This window comes from Myotis myotis, unplaced genomic scaffold (assembly GCF_014108235.1).
Source record: "Myotis myotis isolate mMyoMyo1 unplaced genomic scaffold, mMyoMyo1.p scaffold_m19_p_2, whole genome shotgun sequence".
Classification (NCBI taxonomy): Eukaryota; Metazoa; Chordata; class Mammalia; order Chiroptera; family Vespertilionidae; genus Myotis; species Myotis myotis.
Genome location: NW_023416324.1, coordinates 66690734 through 66704295, shown reverse-complemented (window position 1 = coordinate 66704295; position 13562 = coordinate 66690734). Strand labels below are relative to the sequence as shown.

At 38.2% G+C, this 13562-nt stretch overlaps 1 protein-coding gene across 2 annotated transcripts; it reads right to left on the bottom strand.

Moving 5' to 3' along the window:
- Positions 1–7515: 7515 nt before the first annotated feature.
- LOC118676664 (guanylate-binding protein 2-like) lies at positions 7516–12946 on the bottom strand. 2 transcript variants are annotated; one of them, XR_004974179.1, is made up of 6 exons: positions 12425–12946; positions 11906–12106; positions 11208–11453; positions 10995–11049; positions 9449–9627; positions 7516–8112 (listed from the first exon to the last, which is right to left on the bottom strand). XR_004974179.1 is itself a non-coding variant. In XM_036350913.1 (3 exons), exons 1-3 carry the CDS (start codon positions 11011–11013, stop codon positions 7957–7959), a joined length of 354 nt encoding a protein of 117 aa, XP_036206806.1. In that variant the 5' UTR covers positions 11014–11142; the 3' UTR covers positions 7516–7956. The 2 variants fall into 2 exon arrangements, 1 of the variants encoding a protein (XP_036206806.1); XM_036350913.1 differs by lacking the exons at positions 11208–11453; positions 11906–12106; positions 12425–12946 and having other exon boundaries at positions 10995–11142.
- Positions 12947–13562: the final 616 nt, after the last annotated feature.

The following is a 13562-nucleotide window of genomic DNA, read 5'->3' as shown; positions in this document are numbered from 1 at the left end:
GACATTTGTCAATCTTTTTAGTTTTTCAAAGAAGCAGCTTTTGCATTCATTGAACTTTTGTACTGTTTTATTTTTTAGTCTTATTGTCATTTATTTCCACTCTGATCTTTATTATTTCTTCCCTCCTACTAACTTTGGGTTTTGTTTGTTGTTCTTTTTCTAATTCATTTAAGTGTAAGGTTGGATTATTTATTTGAAATGTTTCTTGCTTCTTGAGGCAGGCCTGTATTGCAATGAATTTCTCTTTCAGGATTGCTTTTGCTGTGGCCCATAGAGTATGGGTTGTTGAGTGTTCATTTTCATTTTCAATTGTTTCAAGGTAAATTTATATTTCTTCCTTGATATCATTGTTGACCCATTTATTGTTTAGTAATATGTTACTTAGCTTCCATGCATTTGTGTTTTTCAATTTTTTTCTTTCAATTAATTTCTAATTTTCTCCCATTGTGGTTGGAAAATGTGCTTCATGTGATTTTAATCTTCTTGAATTTGTAAAGATGTGTTTTGTGTCCTAACATGTGGTCTATCTTAGAGAATGTTCCATGTGTACTTGAAAATAATGTCTATGTTGCTGCTTTGGGGTGAAATGCTCTGAAAATATCAAATCCAGTGTGTCATTTAAGGGCACTGTTTCCTTGTTGGAGCTGAGACCTCAGATCCTCACCACAGTGTCATGTGGATGCTGCCTCAGGCAAAAGGCAGTGAGTCTTCTGTGTCCTGCTGATGGGGGTTCAGCCTCCATACTCACTCATAGCCCACGCCATGGGGCCTTGTGTGATAGCATGGAGTTGAGGGCAGTATACCCACTGCCACCAGGTGCTTTTCCAGTGCCATTTTCATCACAGGCTCTAAAATGCCCACAGGCAGCCTGGAGTCCAGTACCCAGTCTTCAGCTTTGCCATTAAACTGTGTGACCTCGACCTCAGGCATATGACTGCCTTCCTTGGCCTCATGTCCTTTTTATACTTGGAAGACCCCACAGTTGCTCTTTAAGGTCATTAGGGTTTGGGCACGCTGTGCGTGGGAACTCCAGTGGGTAGAAGTTACCATGGTCTGCCTGTCCCGCTCTCAATAGCTTACTTGCTCAGGGCCTGCGACAAGAGCTCTTTGTGAATGAGGCCATGTCAGCCATTTCTAATTTGACTTCTAGAAATTGTGTACCAGGGCCTGGAGCACAGTATCAATTGGCTGGAGCCTCCTGAAAAAGTTTCAGACTTTCCAGCTTAGTAAGAAAAGCCAGGAAAGGGTTTATTGGCTCCAACTATTAACTGAGGCTGCTGTGATTATATTCCCATACTACTAACCTGTGGGAGTACTGGCTTCTCAAGCCTGCACACACTTCTGAGTCCTGCTCACAGGGCCAAGTGTCAAAGTAAGTTCCTCCTTGAACCCTGCTCACTGTACTAACTATTGGGAACTTAGTTCCTCCTTTATCCTCTGCTCGCTGCATCATTGTTGGAAGCACAGATCCTAATCCTGCCTTACTACACCAACTCTTGGGTCTGAGCCCCTCTGCCAGGGGCTGGACCTTCTTGAATGCTGGTGTTAGAAGTAGAAGCCATGAGAAGTTATAGGTGTATAAGAGAATCTTTATTGTAGGAGCCAGCGGCCATGTAGCCATTGCTAACAAGGAGCCACTAGACAAAATGTCCCATACAGCAGATAGCCACACACTGGCTAGCAAACAATATGTCTTTCCAACACAGCAGCAGCAGCCTCTGTACCCATAACCATTATCTGAGCAGCTGCACCTGTTGGTCAGTGATACATCTTCCCCATAATGCAGCCCCACATAATAGCAGCCTACTTTACGTAGGAGCAGCCCTGTACTGGTTGGTCAGTAACAACTTTATACTACTTAGATAAAAGAGGCTTCTTTCCATATAGTGACATCAATCATTTGGGTTAGAGAAGGGCATGTTTGCCCAGTGCATAGATTTCTGCACCCTTGCTCCTACATATAGCATCTTAGCCTTGAACATTCTGATTAAGATTTCCATGCTCAGAGTGGCCTTGGACATCTCGTGTACTCTAAACAAGGCCTCTATACTCTACCTGGCCTTGACCATCTGGCATGCTCTAGACAGGGCCCAACGCCATCTTAAGGTGAGACAAAGGATTCTCTCATATGGGTCTGTGAAGAAGCCCCACATGGCCCATGTACATTGAAAGCAGCAGGTCAGGTACCGCTACAGACCTGTATGGCCCTCACATGGGTGTTTCTCTTTCTCATTTCTGGGATGTATTTGTGCTAGCGTGTGTGTGCATATGCTCTGTGTGTGTGCTTTTAGTCACATGAGGGTGCATCAATATTCCCTTGCAGAAATGTGTGCCCACCTGTGTGAGAGTATGCCCTCCTAGAGATCAAAGTTGAGTAATCCAGAGGTTGGTTTTCTGCCCTCTCTGAGTTCACAGGGTCAATTGGTGTATCTTCTATGTGACTCTCCCTCTGTCTTCACTTCAAGTGCCCTGGGATCTAGAAGCCGGGGCAGGGCTCCTTCTGAGAGCACGCTAACCCTCCCCATCTCCTGGATGATCTAGAGCCCTTTGGTACCCCTTCCCTCAGCAACTAGACAGTTGAATCAGGTTCCTTGAAGGTCTTCTGAGGGGAGGTGATTCAGGATGATGGGGTCAGGGAGCAGCTCTCCTGGGGGCAAAGGGCTGAACCTCTTGCCTGGACCATGGACATGGTTATTTGTCTGAGGGATACAGAACTGCAGGAATGGCCCTAATTTCACCTCTGTTTATCCTGTAAACTACAACCTGTAAATAGCAGTTAGCATTCCTATTGTAACAAAATTAACTTTTATGAAGTAAATTATGTTTCCTAGCCTAACAAAAACTCCACATTATAAAACAAACACACACACACACACACAAGCAATAGAAAGCACTCAATTTATTTGTTAAAGAAATTTTGTTTGATTTTAAAAGCAAAGTTGTCACAAAATAAATAAAATAGAATACTAGAGAAGAGAGAGGGTATCCAACAAGGTAGAAATAGGCTGGACTGGGTTACTGTGGAGTTAATGACTTGTGGTTCACCTCAAAGATGCACTAACAATGGTATCTTCTGCTTTCTATATCTTCAGTAAAATCTACTACACTCGCAAGTGCTTTTTGGATTGTCTTGCATTGGCACATGGGTGTTATAGGAGGTTTTATATCCAGCTCTATCTCAAATGCATTGTCTTCACAAGTCATGGCTGGGAGGAATCAGTCAATGACCCAGCATGGTCTCAGCTAGCCCTTGAAAACCACTCAAATGTAACAGAAAAACCATGAGAATCATTCCTGCATTTCTGTTTGGGGAGAACAAGTAGTTTAGATGTCATGTTTCAGTTAGAGAAATGTTTTTCTTTGAATATGAGATTCCAGCAAAGTATATCCATCATGAACTAGCACATGAGAGAGAGAGAGTTGTGAATATTAATTACCAGTTAAGAGAATGGAAGCCTATGGCAATATATGTAGAAAATCCTAAAAACGCAACATAAAATTGTTAGAACTAATAAATGAATTCCATAATTTTTCAGGATACAAAATCAACTTACAAAAAACACAGTTGCATATCTGTACACTAACAACAAATTATGCAAAAGAGAAATTAAGCAAAGAATCCCATTTACAGTGGCATCATAAAGAATAAAATACTTAGAATTAAATTTAACCAAGGAGATATAAGATTTGTACAATAAAAACTAAAACACTGATGAAAGAAATTAAAGCAGACACATATAAGTGACAGAACATTTTGTGTTCAAGAATAAATATTGTTAAAATAGTCATACTATACAAAGCAGCTTAAATATTTGATGTAATTCTTGTCAAAATTCTAATGACATTTTTTACAGAAATAAAAATAAATTCTACAATTCATATAGATCCACAAAAGACCCTAAATAGCCAGTGATATTTTGAGTGAGAAGAACAATGCTTGAGGCATCACACTTACTGATTTCAAAATATATTATGAAATGACGGTAATCAAAACAGTATGATGCTTGCATGAAAATTGACAGATAAACCAATGCAGCAGAATAGAGCCCAGAAATATATTCATACATATATGCCCAACCGATCTTTGACAAGGGTGTCAAGAATACGCAATGAGGAAAAGTATACTCTTCAGCAAACAGTGCTGGGAAAACTGGATATCTGCATGTCACAGAATAAATTGGACCCTTATCTTACACCATACCCAAAAACTACTCTAAATGGATCAAATACTTGAATGTAGGATTTGAATCTTAAAACTGCTAGAAGAAAACTCAGGAAGAAAGCTTCTTGACATTGGCCTTGGCAATGCTGTTTTGTACCTGACAGCAATAGCACAGACAACAAAAGCAAAGTAGACAATTAGGATTATAAAAATAAAAGTTTTTTTCACACCATAAGATACAATCAATAAATGAACATGCAGCCTCTGGAATGGGAGAAAATATTTGCAAACCATTTATCTGAGAAAAGGTTCATATACAAAATATATAAAGAACTTCTACAACTCCATAGCCAAAAAACAAATAAACCAATTTTAAAAATGAACAAACTGAATAGACATTTCTCCAAAGAAGACATACAAATGACCAACAGGTATGTGAAAAGGCGTTGAACATCACTAATCACCAGGGAAATGCAAATGAAAACCACAATGAGATATCACCTCATACTTTCCAGATTGTGTATTAAAAAACAAAAAGAAAAGAAAAGAAATGCTGGCAAGAATGTGGAGAAAAGCAAATCCTTGTACACTCTTGGTGGGATTGATTATTGGTGTTGTCACTATAGAAAACAGTATGGAGTTTTCCCAACAAATAATTTAAAAAAAATAGAACTACCATATGATCTAGCGAGCCCACTTCTTGATGTGTATATAAGGAAATGAAAACATCAAAGAGAGATCTGCACTCCCATGTTTGCTGAGGCATTGTGCACAGGACCAAGACTTGGAGGTAACCTCAACATCTTTTGAAGGATGACTGGATAAAGAAAACCTGGTATTTACATACAATGAAATGTAATTCAGACTTAAAAAAATAAATACTGCAATTTGTGGCAATATACATGAACCTGGTTCATATTATGCTAAATAAAATATGCCAGATGCATATATTACATGATACCACTTTTATGAAGAATTAGAAACAATGAAAGTCAATGGCGCAGAGATTAGATTGGTGGTTGCAGGGGCTGTAGGTTTGGCTGAGATATTATTTAAGGGCATAAAGTTTCAGTATGTGAAACTGATTTAAGGCAATGATTTTATTATTTATTTTTTAAGATATATTTTTATTGATTTAAGAGAGGAAGGGAGAGGGAGAAAGAGATAGAGAGAATCATTGATTGGCTGCCTCCTGCATGCCCACACTGAGGATTGAGCCCACAACTGACCTGAAATTGAACAGTGTCCTCCTGGTTCATTGGTCAACGCTCAACCACTGAGCCACACCAGCTGGGCAAGGCAGCGATTTTCAATCTTTCTTTTCTCATGGCACACATGAATGAATTACTAAAAGAGCACTCTTAGGAATTAGTTTATGTATGCCTTTAGAAAAGAAGGTTGAAAAATCGCTGAATTAAGGAATTATATTTTTTAATCATTTAAATATATTTTTATTGATTTCAGAGAGGAAGGGAGTGTGTGAGAGAGATAAAACATCAATGATGAGAAAGAATCATTGATTGGCCACCTCCTGCACACCCCACACTGGGGATGGAGCCCGCAACCCAGGCATGTGCTCTGACCGGGGATCAAACCATGACATCCTGGTTCATATGTTGACGCTCAACCACTGAGCCATGACGACTGGGCATTTTTTACTTCCTTTACACATTTCTGCTACTCTCTACCCCCTGCCTTTGGCAACCCACAATCTATTCTGTAAATAAATTGCCTGGGTTTTTTGAGTCCACACGTAAGTGAGATCATGTGGTATTCATCTTTCTCTGTTCTGAATTATTTAACTTAGTATATGCTCTTAAGATCCATCCATATTGCTGCAAATGGCAGTTTCCTTTTTTAGTTATGACTAAGTAATCTTCTATTATATATGTATGCTAAACTTTATTTTAAAAAACATATTTTTATTGATTTCAGAGAGTAAGGGAGAAGGAGAAATAGAAACATCAGTGATTAGAGAGAATCATTGATTGACTGCCTCCTGCAGCCCTGCACTGGGGACCAAGCTCACAGCCCGGATATGTGTCCAGACAGGGAATTGAACTGTGACTTTCTGGTTCACAGGTTAATGCTCAACAACTGAGCCACTCTGGTCAAGTCATATTTTCTTTATCTATTCAGTTGTTGATGAACCCTTAGAGTGTTTTCATACCCTGGTTATTGTAAATAATGCTGCAATGAATATAAGAGTACATATATCTTTCTGAATTAATGTTTTGTTTTATTTGGATAAATACCAAGAAGTGGAATTGCTTAATTATATGGTAGCTTTATTTTTAATTTTTGAGGAATCTTCATGTTTTTCATAGTGGCGACATCAATTTTGGTCTCATCATCAGTGCACTGGGTTCCCTTTGCATCAGCATTTGTTATCTCTTGTACTGTTGATAACAGCCATGGGATATTTTAACTCTGATGAAGATTAATTTAACAATTGTTTTTCTTATAAGTAGAGTGCATTTTATATGGTGTTAAGAAACTTTTATCTCCCCCAAGATGAAAAATTACTTCTGTTTTTTTTTAGAAGCTTTCTTTTAGATATTAACTTTAACATTTAAGACTATGATTCAGCCATAGCTGGTTTGGCTCAGTGAATAAAGCATCAGCCTGGGTACTGAAGGGTCTGGGTTTGATTCCGGTCAAGGACACATGCCCAGGTTGCTGGCTCTCATCATTGATATTTCTCTCTCTCTGCCTCTCCTTTCCTCTTTGAAATTAATAAAAATATATTTTAAAAAAGACTATGATTCATCTCAAATTAATTTTGCATATGGTGTGATTTGAGTGTCAACATTCATTTTCTCCCTCAAAATATTGTCCCAACACAAAATCAGAAAGGCAGAGAGAACAATAGTCTAGTTTAAGTTTTACAGGATTATAGTTATGGGTCTCAGAGGAATAAAAATAAATTCATTTCAAGTTTGAGTTAATACTCCCCTTTGTATGACTATAGAAGCTACTCTGTGTACTGTGGGAGGGAAAATAGACTAAGTAAAGAGAGTAGAAGAGAAAGAGGTGAGTGGCCTTTGGACAGGACAGTAATTACCCAGAAAAATTTTGTAGGGAGGGAGGGTGAAGCATCCACACATAAATCCATTTTGCACAGAGGCAAGTACTTCTTCTACCAGTATCACAGAGTCCCATCTGTGCCCAGAGACCATGTAGCCACCACCCAATCAATACAGCCACCAAGAACTGTACTCTGTCTGCACCTTGCAATCAATTGTCCCAGGCCTCCCTTATTTGTAGCCAGCCCATGAGCAATAGGCTACTTGGCAGGAATGATGATCAATGTGTCCCATGGCTTTGTTCACCTCCATTACCTTTGCCCTAAGTTCACAATACCCCAACCCTATCCCCAAACCAAAGAAAACCCTTGAGCAATAGTATAGGACTGAGGATGTCTAGTGGGGTGAGGTATGTGAGGGAGAACAAGTCTATCCTGAACATAAGCCGCCTGATATCTCCTCATTGTAAAATGATCCCATTATACAACTTAATGTGTCTCTAGACACATTAAATATGCCTGATTTCAAATATTGAATCCCGATAGAATCATGCTAATCACTCTTCCTATAATTAAACACGAACTGAATCACTTTATAGAAAAACAAACATTGTCTTAACAGTTTATTTCTTCTTTGAAAACTTTATGGTTCAACAAAATTGCAAGCATCAGCCCTATTTAGTTTGGCTCAGTGGATAGAGCACTGGCTCACAGACACATTGATGTTTCTCTCTCCACCTGTCCCCCTTAGTTCTGCTTTCTCTAAAAATCAATGGAAAAAATATTGTAGGGTGAGGACTAACAAAACAAAAAATAATGCAAACATCATGTTTTCAATTTCAGTTAAGAGGCAACTGTTTGACTTAAGTTCCTTGTTCTTCTCGAGAAGCTGCTCACGTTCCTGCTCATTTTCCCGCTTACATTCCTGAAAGAAAAAGTGGAGATTGAACTCACACAATTAATTAATTAATTTATTTATTTAATATAGTTCATTGATTTTTTTTTACAGAGAGGAAGAGAGAGGGATAAAGTGTTACAAACATCGATGAGAGAGAAACATTGATCAGCTGCTTTCTGCACACCTCCTACTGTGAATGTGCATGCAGCCAAGATACATGTACTTGACCAAATCAAACCTGAGACCTTTCAGTCTGTAGACTCATGCTCTATCCACTGAGCCAACCCGGTTAGGGCTGAACTCACACAATTAAAAATGCTTCCCACATTTGCCAAATTATTTCCCCTGCCCATACGTGTTATGAGTTTTTCAATTTTATTTTTAATTATGTGCCTTTCTTAATTTCTACTATATCACCTTCTCCTATGCCAACCAATAATATTTCTGAGCTTTATTTAGCTACAGAAATGTTCTTTCTCATAGTTACGAAAATATTAGTGACACAGATCCTATTCTTGGCTTTCTTCACCCACATGCATCATAGTGTTCCTGGAAAATATATCATTTTTTCCTTCACCTCTGATCTAGGTAGTGTGGCCTCTCAAATATTTGTCTAAGAAGGTGAGAAAGATGAGTGAATTGCATTGTGAAAGTTACTACATGATTCAGAATCATGGCAGATGTTTGATGAGGAAACTTAGTACAACTCTCCAAAACTTGGTGGCAATGTAACAAATAAGTTGAAGAGATCAGGGCCTATGCCAGTCCATATTGTATTTTTGGGAGGACATCTGGACTCAACAATGACTCATAGTAGAGCCTGGAGAACAGCAAGATACAGGCAGCCTAGGTATGTAATTACATGGTTAATTCTGTAGCTGAACACAGAGTCTTACTTCATTAGGGTGCCTTCAGAGATAAAGTTATACCAGGTACTGAGGAAACAAAAATACCTTGAACTCCACTCAGTCAGATAGACAGAATAGCTATTCTTCCACAAGGCAGGACTCAGAAACAATACTTATCTCTCATGATATTACAATTTCCTCATTTAAAAATAAGATTATAATAGCACTTAGAACATAATATAACAGTTAGATGACAGAATGACTGTAAAGCATTGATCAGTGCCTGGTAGTGAATAATTATTATTTATTAGTGATGTAATAATAAAGGATTCCATGAGATTTTATCCTGCAAGTATTATCCTTTAGTAACCAGAGATGGTAACAGGTAGAAGCAGTAAGAGAATGTAGAGTCTACAAGTGATTGGGCTGGAAAAGTGACATAATGCTCTACTTTCTAAGCAACGTTTTTGATTCTGTACAGTTGAAGTTAAAATGACGATGACAGAACTGAATACCTGAAGTTTATGTTTTGCATTCCATGCTTCCTCTGCTCTTCCCTTCTCCATCTCTTCAAGTCTTTTCACATGTTCCTGATAATTCTTTTCTGTCTCTTTCCACCTCTGTTCATTCTTTTTTTGTACTTCCTCCAATATTTTTCTTGTAGTTGCTTCAGATTCAGCCTTTATACTTTGCACTGACAAAGAAAAATAAGCAGAGAAACATGAGGATTAAGTTGTTATGGCTTATTTTGCCTTTCACCTCATCTTTTTTGTTTTATTCTTATTTCATAGAGAAAACCTCTTGTGATAGCTTTTGCACTGAGGGAGCAAAAGACAACTGTAAACAACAGTTAAAAATCTCCTTGAACTATGAACTATACTTGCTACAAACTATTATTTGCACTACAATAATGATTTCCAGTGCATTAATGTTGTTGACAAAATTTCTAGGGTTTCCCATATATCTAAAATTTTATATTTTTTGAACAGCTTTATTGATGTATAATGGTAACACTATTTACTGCCAAATGCATTTTTATCTATCTACTATACTTGTACACACCTGACAAACCAAACCACAATCAAGTTAGGAACATACCTATGACTGAAACATCTCCTCATGCCCTTTGGCCCTCCTCCTGAACATAAAATCTCATCCCCATCACTAGGCAAAACCACCGGCCAGTTTCTGTCACTAGAGAATAGTTTTCTCTTTCTGGAATTTTACATAAATGGAATCATACACTATGTAGACTTTTTGTCTGCCTTCTTTCACTCAGCATATTCATTTTTGTAACATTGTTTTATGTATCAATCATTTATTTTATGTTATTGCTCAGTAGTATTTTTTGTATGGATTTGTTAAATTTTGTTGTCCATCTATTAATGTACATTTGGTTTGTTTCCAGTTATTGGCCATTACCAAGAAAGCAGCTATGAACATTTTCAAACAAGTTATTGTATGTACATAAACTTTCAACTTTACTGAGGATATATCTAGGAGCAAATGATTAGACTGCATGGTAGGTATTTGTAAAATTTTTAAGAAACTGACAAACTGTTTTCCGGAGCAATTTACCATTTTACATTCCTACAGCAGGGTATAAGGGTTCCAGTTGCTCCACATTCCCACCAACACTTGAAATGTTTAGTCTTTTTAATTTTAGCCTTTCTAGTAGTGCACAGTGATATCTCATTGTGGCTTGAATTTCCACTTTTGTAATAAGTAATGATGTTGTTAATAACTAATGATGTTGTTTAATGTGCTTATTGCCATCCAAATATATGTTTTTGATGAGGTATCTGTTCAAATTATATCATTTTTTCCTCATATTTCAGGTGTTTGCTTTTCCAATTAGTGAGATATTTGTTGAGTTTTAAGAGTTCTTTAAATATTTTGGATACAAGTCCTTTATCCGATGTGTGATTTGAAAATAGCTATTTCCAATCTGTGTCTGGCCTTTTAATTCAATTAAAAGTCTGATTTTTCAAAGAGCAGAGTTCTTAATTTTGAAGTATAATTTATTATTTTTATATTCAGAGTATATTTAGCTGTACTCACCTTCAATCTTATTTTGCATCTCTTTCTTCTGGTGTTTCTTCAATAACTCTTCAACCTAGTGATACAGCAGAAATTAGAATTAAGAAATAAAGACTATAAGTTTAAGCAAAACCCAGCAATACATGCATTAATTCAATTTAGTTTTATCACCCAAATAACAATCATTGTAAAATTCAAATAGCTCTTTGATGTTTTTGTCTAGTATTTCCAAACCTTTAGACATGGTCGTAGGAGTTTGTTTCTTCCGATGTGTCCTTAGCAGGATCCCACTGAGGGTGGAGAGGGCTTGGGTCTGGGTCAGGTCTGACAACTGTGCCAGGAATGTGTTTCAGTCCTAGAGATGTTCTTTGGGAGGGATGGAGGTTTAGTTCTATTTCTCAGTTCCACTGAAGTAGGATGGCTACACACATGTTACCCATATGGGAACTGCTGACTCTCGAGAACACTGGCAAGCAAACTCTAGATAAGGACAAAAAATGCATTTACTCTGGACATGTAGAAAGAAGCAGGCTGATGTGGGAACAAATGCAGCACATTTTAGAATTTTCAGCATCCCATATTTCATATCATGTGTAATCTGAGACTTTGAGACCAGTTAGCACTATATCAGGTAATTTTGATGGGTGTACCAAACATCCTAAGAACTGAAGTCATAGTCACTCGGGGGCACAAGGAAACTCTATGATCACCACAAACAGCAGTTCGGAAGCTTGGAGCATGTTAACTGACCTCCCAAAACTCTAATACCACAGAAGGTGCTTAGTCTTAAAGACTTAGGGCTTTAGAATTATCCAATTAACTTGACATTTCAGGGAATCATTGTAACTTTAGTTAAAACTTTTGCTCTTCTCTTCATGAGAAACCATGTTACTTACCTTTAGACTCCTTGCCCACCCCATGCCCAGACTTACACTCTGCATATACTCCGCCATTTTATCCTGGTTTTTTTTTTTTCTCTTCATTTTCTTTTTCTATCTTCATCTTCTCCTTCAGTAGGGCTATGCTTTTCTTAAAGCTTCTTTCTTGAGCCTCCATTTTTTGCTGTGTTTCCCTCAGTGTCTGCCTTAGACGCTCCTGTTTCCTTGCCACTGCCTCTGTCTTGGCCTGCTCAGCTGTTCCACAGTGGTTTTGCAGGGAGAGAAAATAACAGCTATACGTAGCTGTACTCGTCAAAGGTAAGAGACTAAAATGATTTTATAATGTCAGAGAGGAATCCCTGAATATTCTTACTAACAGTACCAGCAAAACGTGCTTCAGAATACAATGGAAAGGCACTGATTGCCTGAGGGAGCAATTGAAATTCACCTGGTTATTTTTAGATTTAGCCAAGTTATTCTAATCCTTCTTGTTTCAAGAAGGATTTGCTCTCACACATTAAGGGGCACTGCAGGAACCCCCCTGCCCACTGTGATCACAGCCCTGCCCTGTACCTGCTAGAGCCTTCTCCCCAGCAGTGAGGGCCTTGTCAGCCTGCAGAATGGATTCCTTTGTTGCAGCCTGTGACTGCTTGAAGTTCTGGAAGACCTCCATTGCCTGAGGAAACAAGGAGCACAGACTCTTCTTGTTTGGAAGTCATTGTTCAACAAAACTGAAAAATTGACCTTGTAAATTGTTCATCTTTCTTAGGAACCCACAATAGTTCCCTTCATTCCATGGCCACAGTAGGAAATCCAATCACTTTAGTTAGAATAAAACCCCTTTTTGACAACCTCTTTCCAAGCTCTACAGTACTGTCCTAATGATGTCAGCCACCACCCACCTCAGGTTATAGACGACCAGGTTTATGTGCAGTTCTACAAACACTCCTCCTCAATTGTTCCCAGGATCTGCAGATTATTTTTCTTCTGACTGGATGCTCATTTACCCTTTCTTCATTCATATAATCTATTGATACTTCAACTTGTACCTACTACCTCCTCTTCTAGGCAGCTTTGCTGAACTTCCTTCTGAGATTTGACTGGATGCCATGTGCATATACCTACCCTGCCACCTGTACCACTTACTGACTGTGTGTTCTTAGGTCACTTATTACCTTCTCAGTGAATATCATTTCTCAATTGTATGATGGGGATGACAGTAGAACCTAAAATCATACTATTCTAAAGATTGAATTGATAATCAAAACAGAGCACCTAAGAATATACTTGGTTTAGGAAATGTGTGCTCAATATATACTTGCCATCACCATCATTTTTATTACTATTTGTGTATACCTGTATGATAGCCATTATCTCCCACATCCAATCGGGATGAGGAGATAAGGAGTGACCAGAGAAGATACGTGGAGTTCCAGAGTGATTTGGTTTCTCATTAGCCTCATACATAATCTGAGTACCTACCATGTGCCGGCACTGGTCTATGTGCTCAGTATCCAGCGGTAAACAAAATGGATACCAATTCCTGCCTCATGGAGCTCTATTCTGGTGAGAGGAGACAGACAATACAGAAAGCAAATAAGCAGCATGCATAGTATATGTATATTAGATGATGGCCAGTGCTCAGGAGAAAACAAGCAGGAACTGAGATAGAGAGCATGGGGGCTGAATTTAAATAGAGGATGGTCTTAAT

Coding starts and splice junctions, on each gene's coding strand:
- LOC118676664 (XM_036350913.1), bottom strand. Junction 8,113..9,448: donor ATGCAAAACATAAACTTCAG/GTATTCAGTTCT, acceptor TTTTTCTTTCAG/GAATGTAAGCGGGAAAATGA.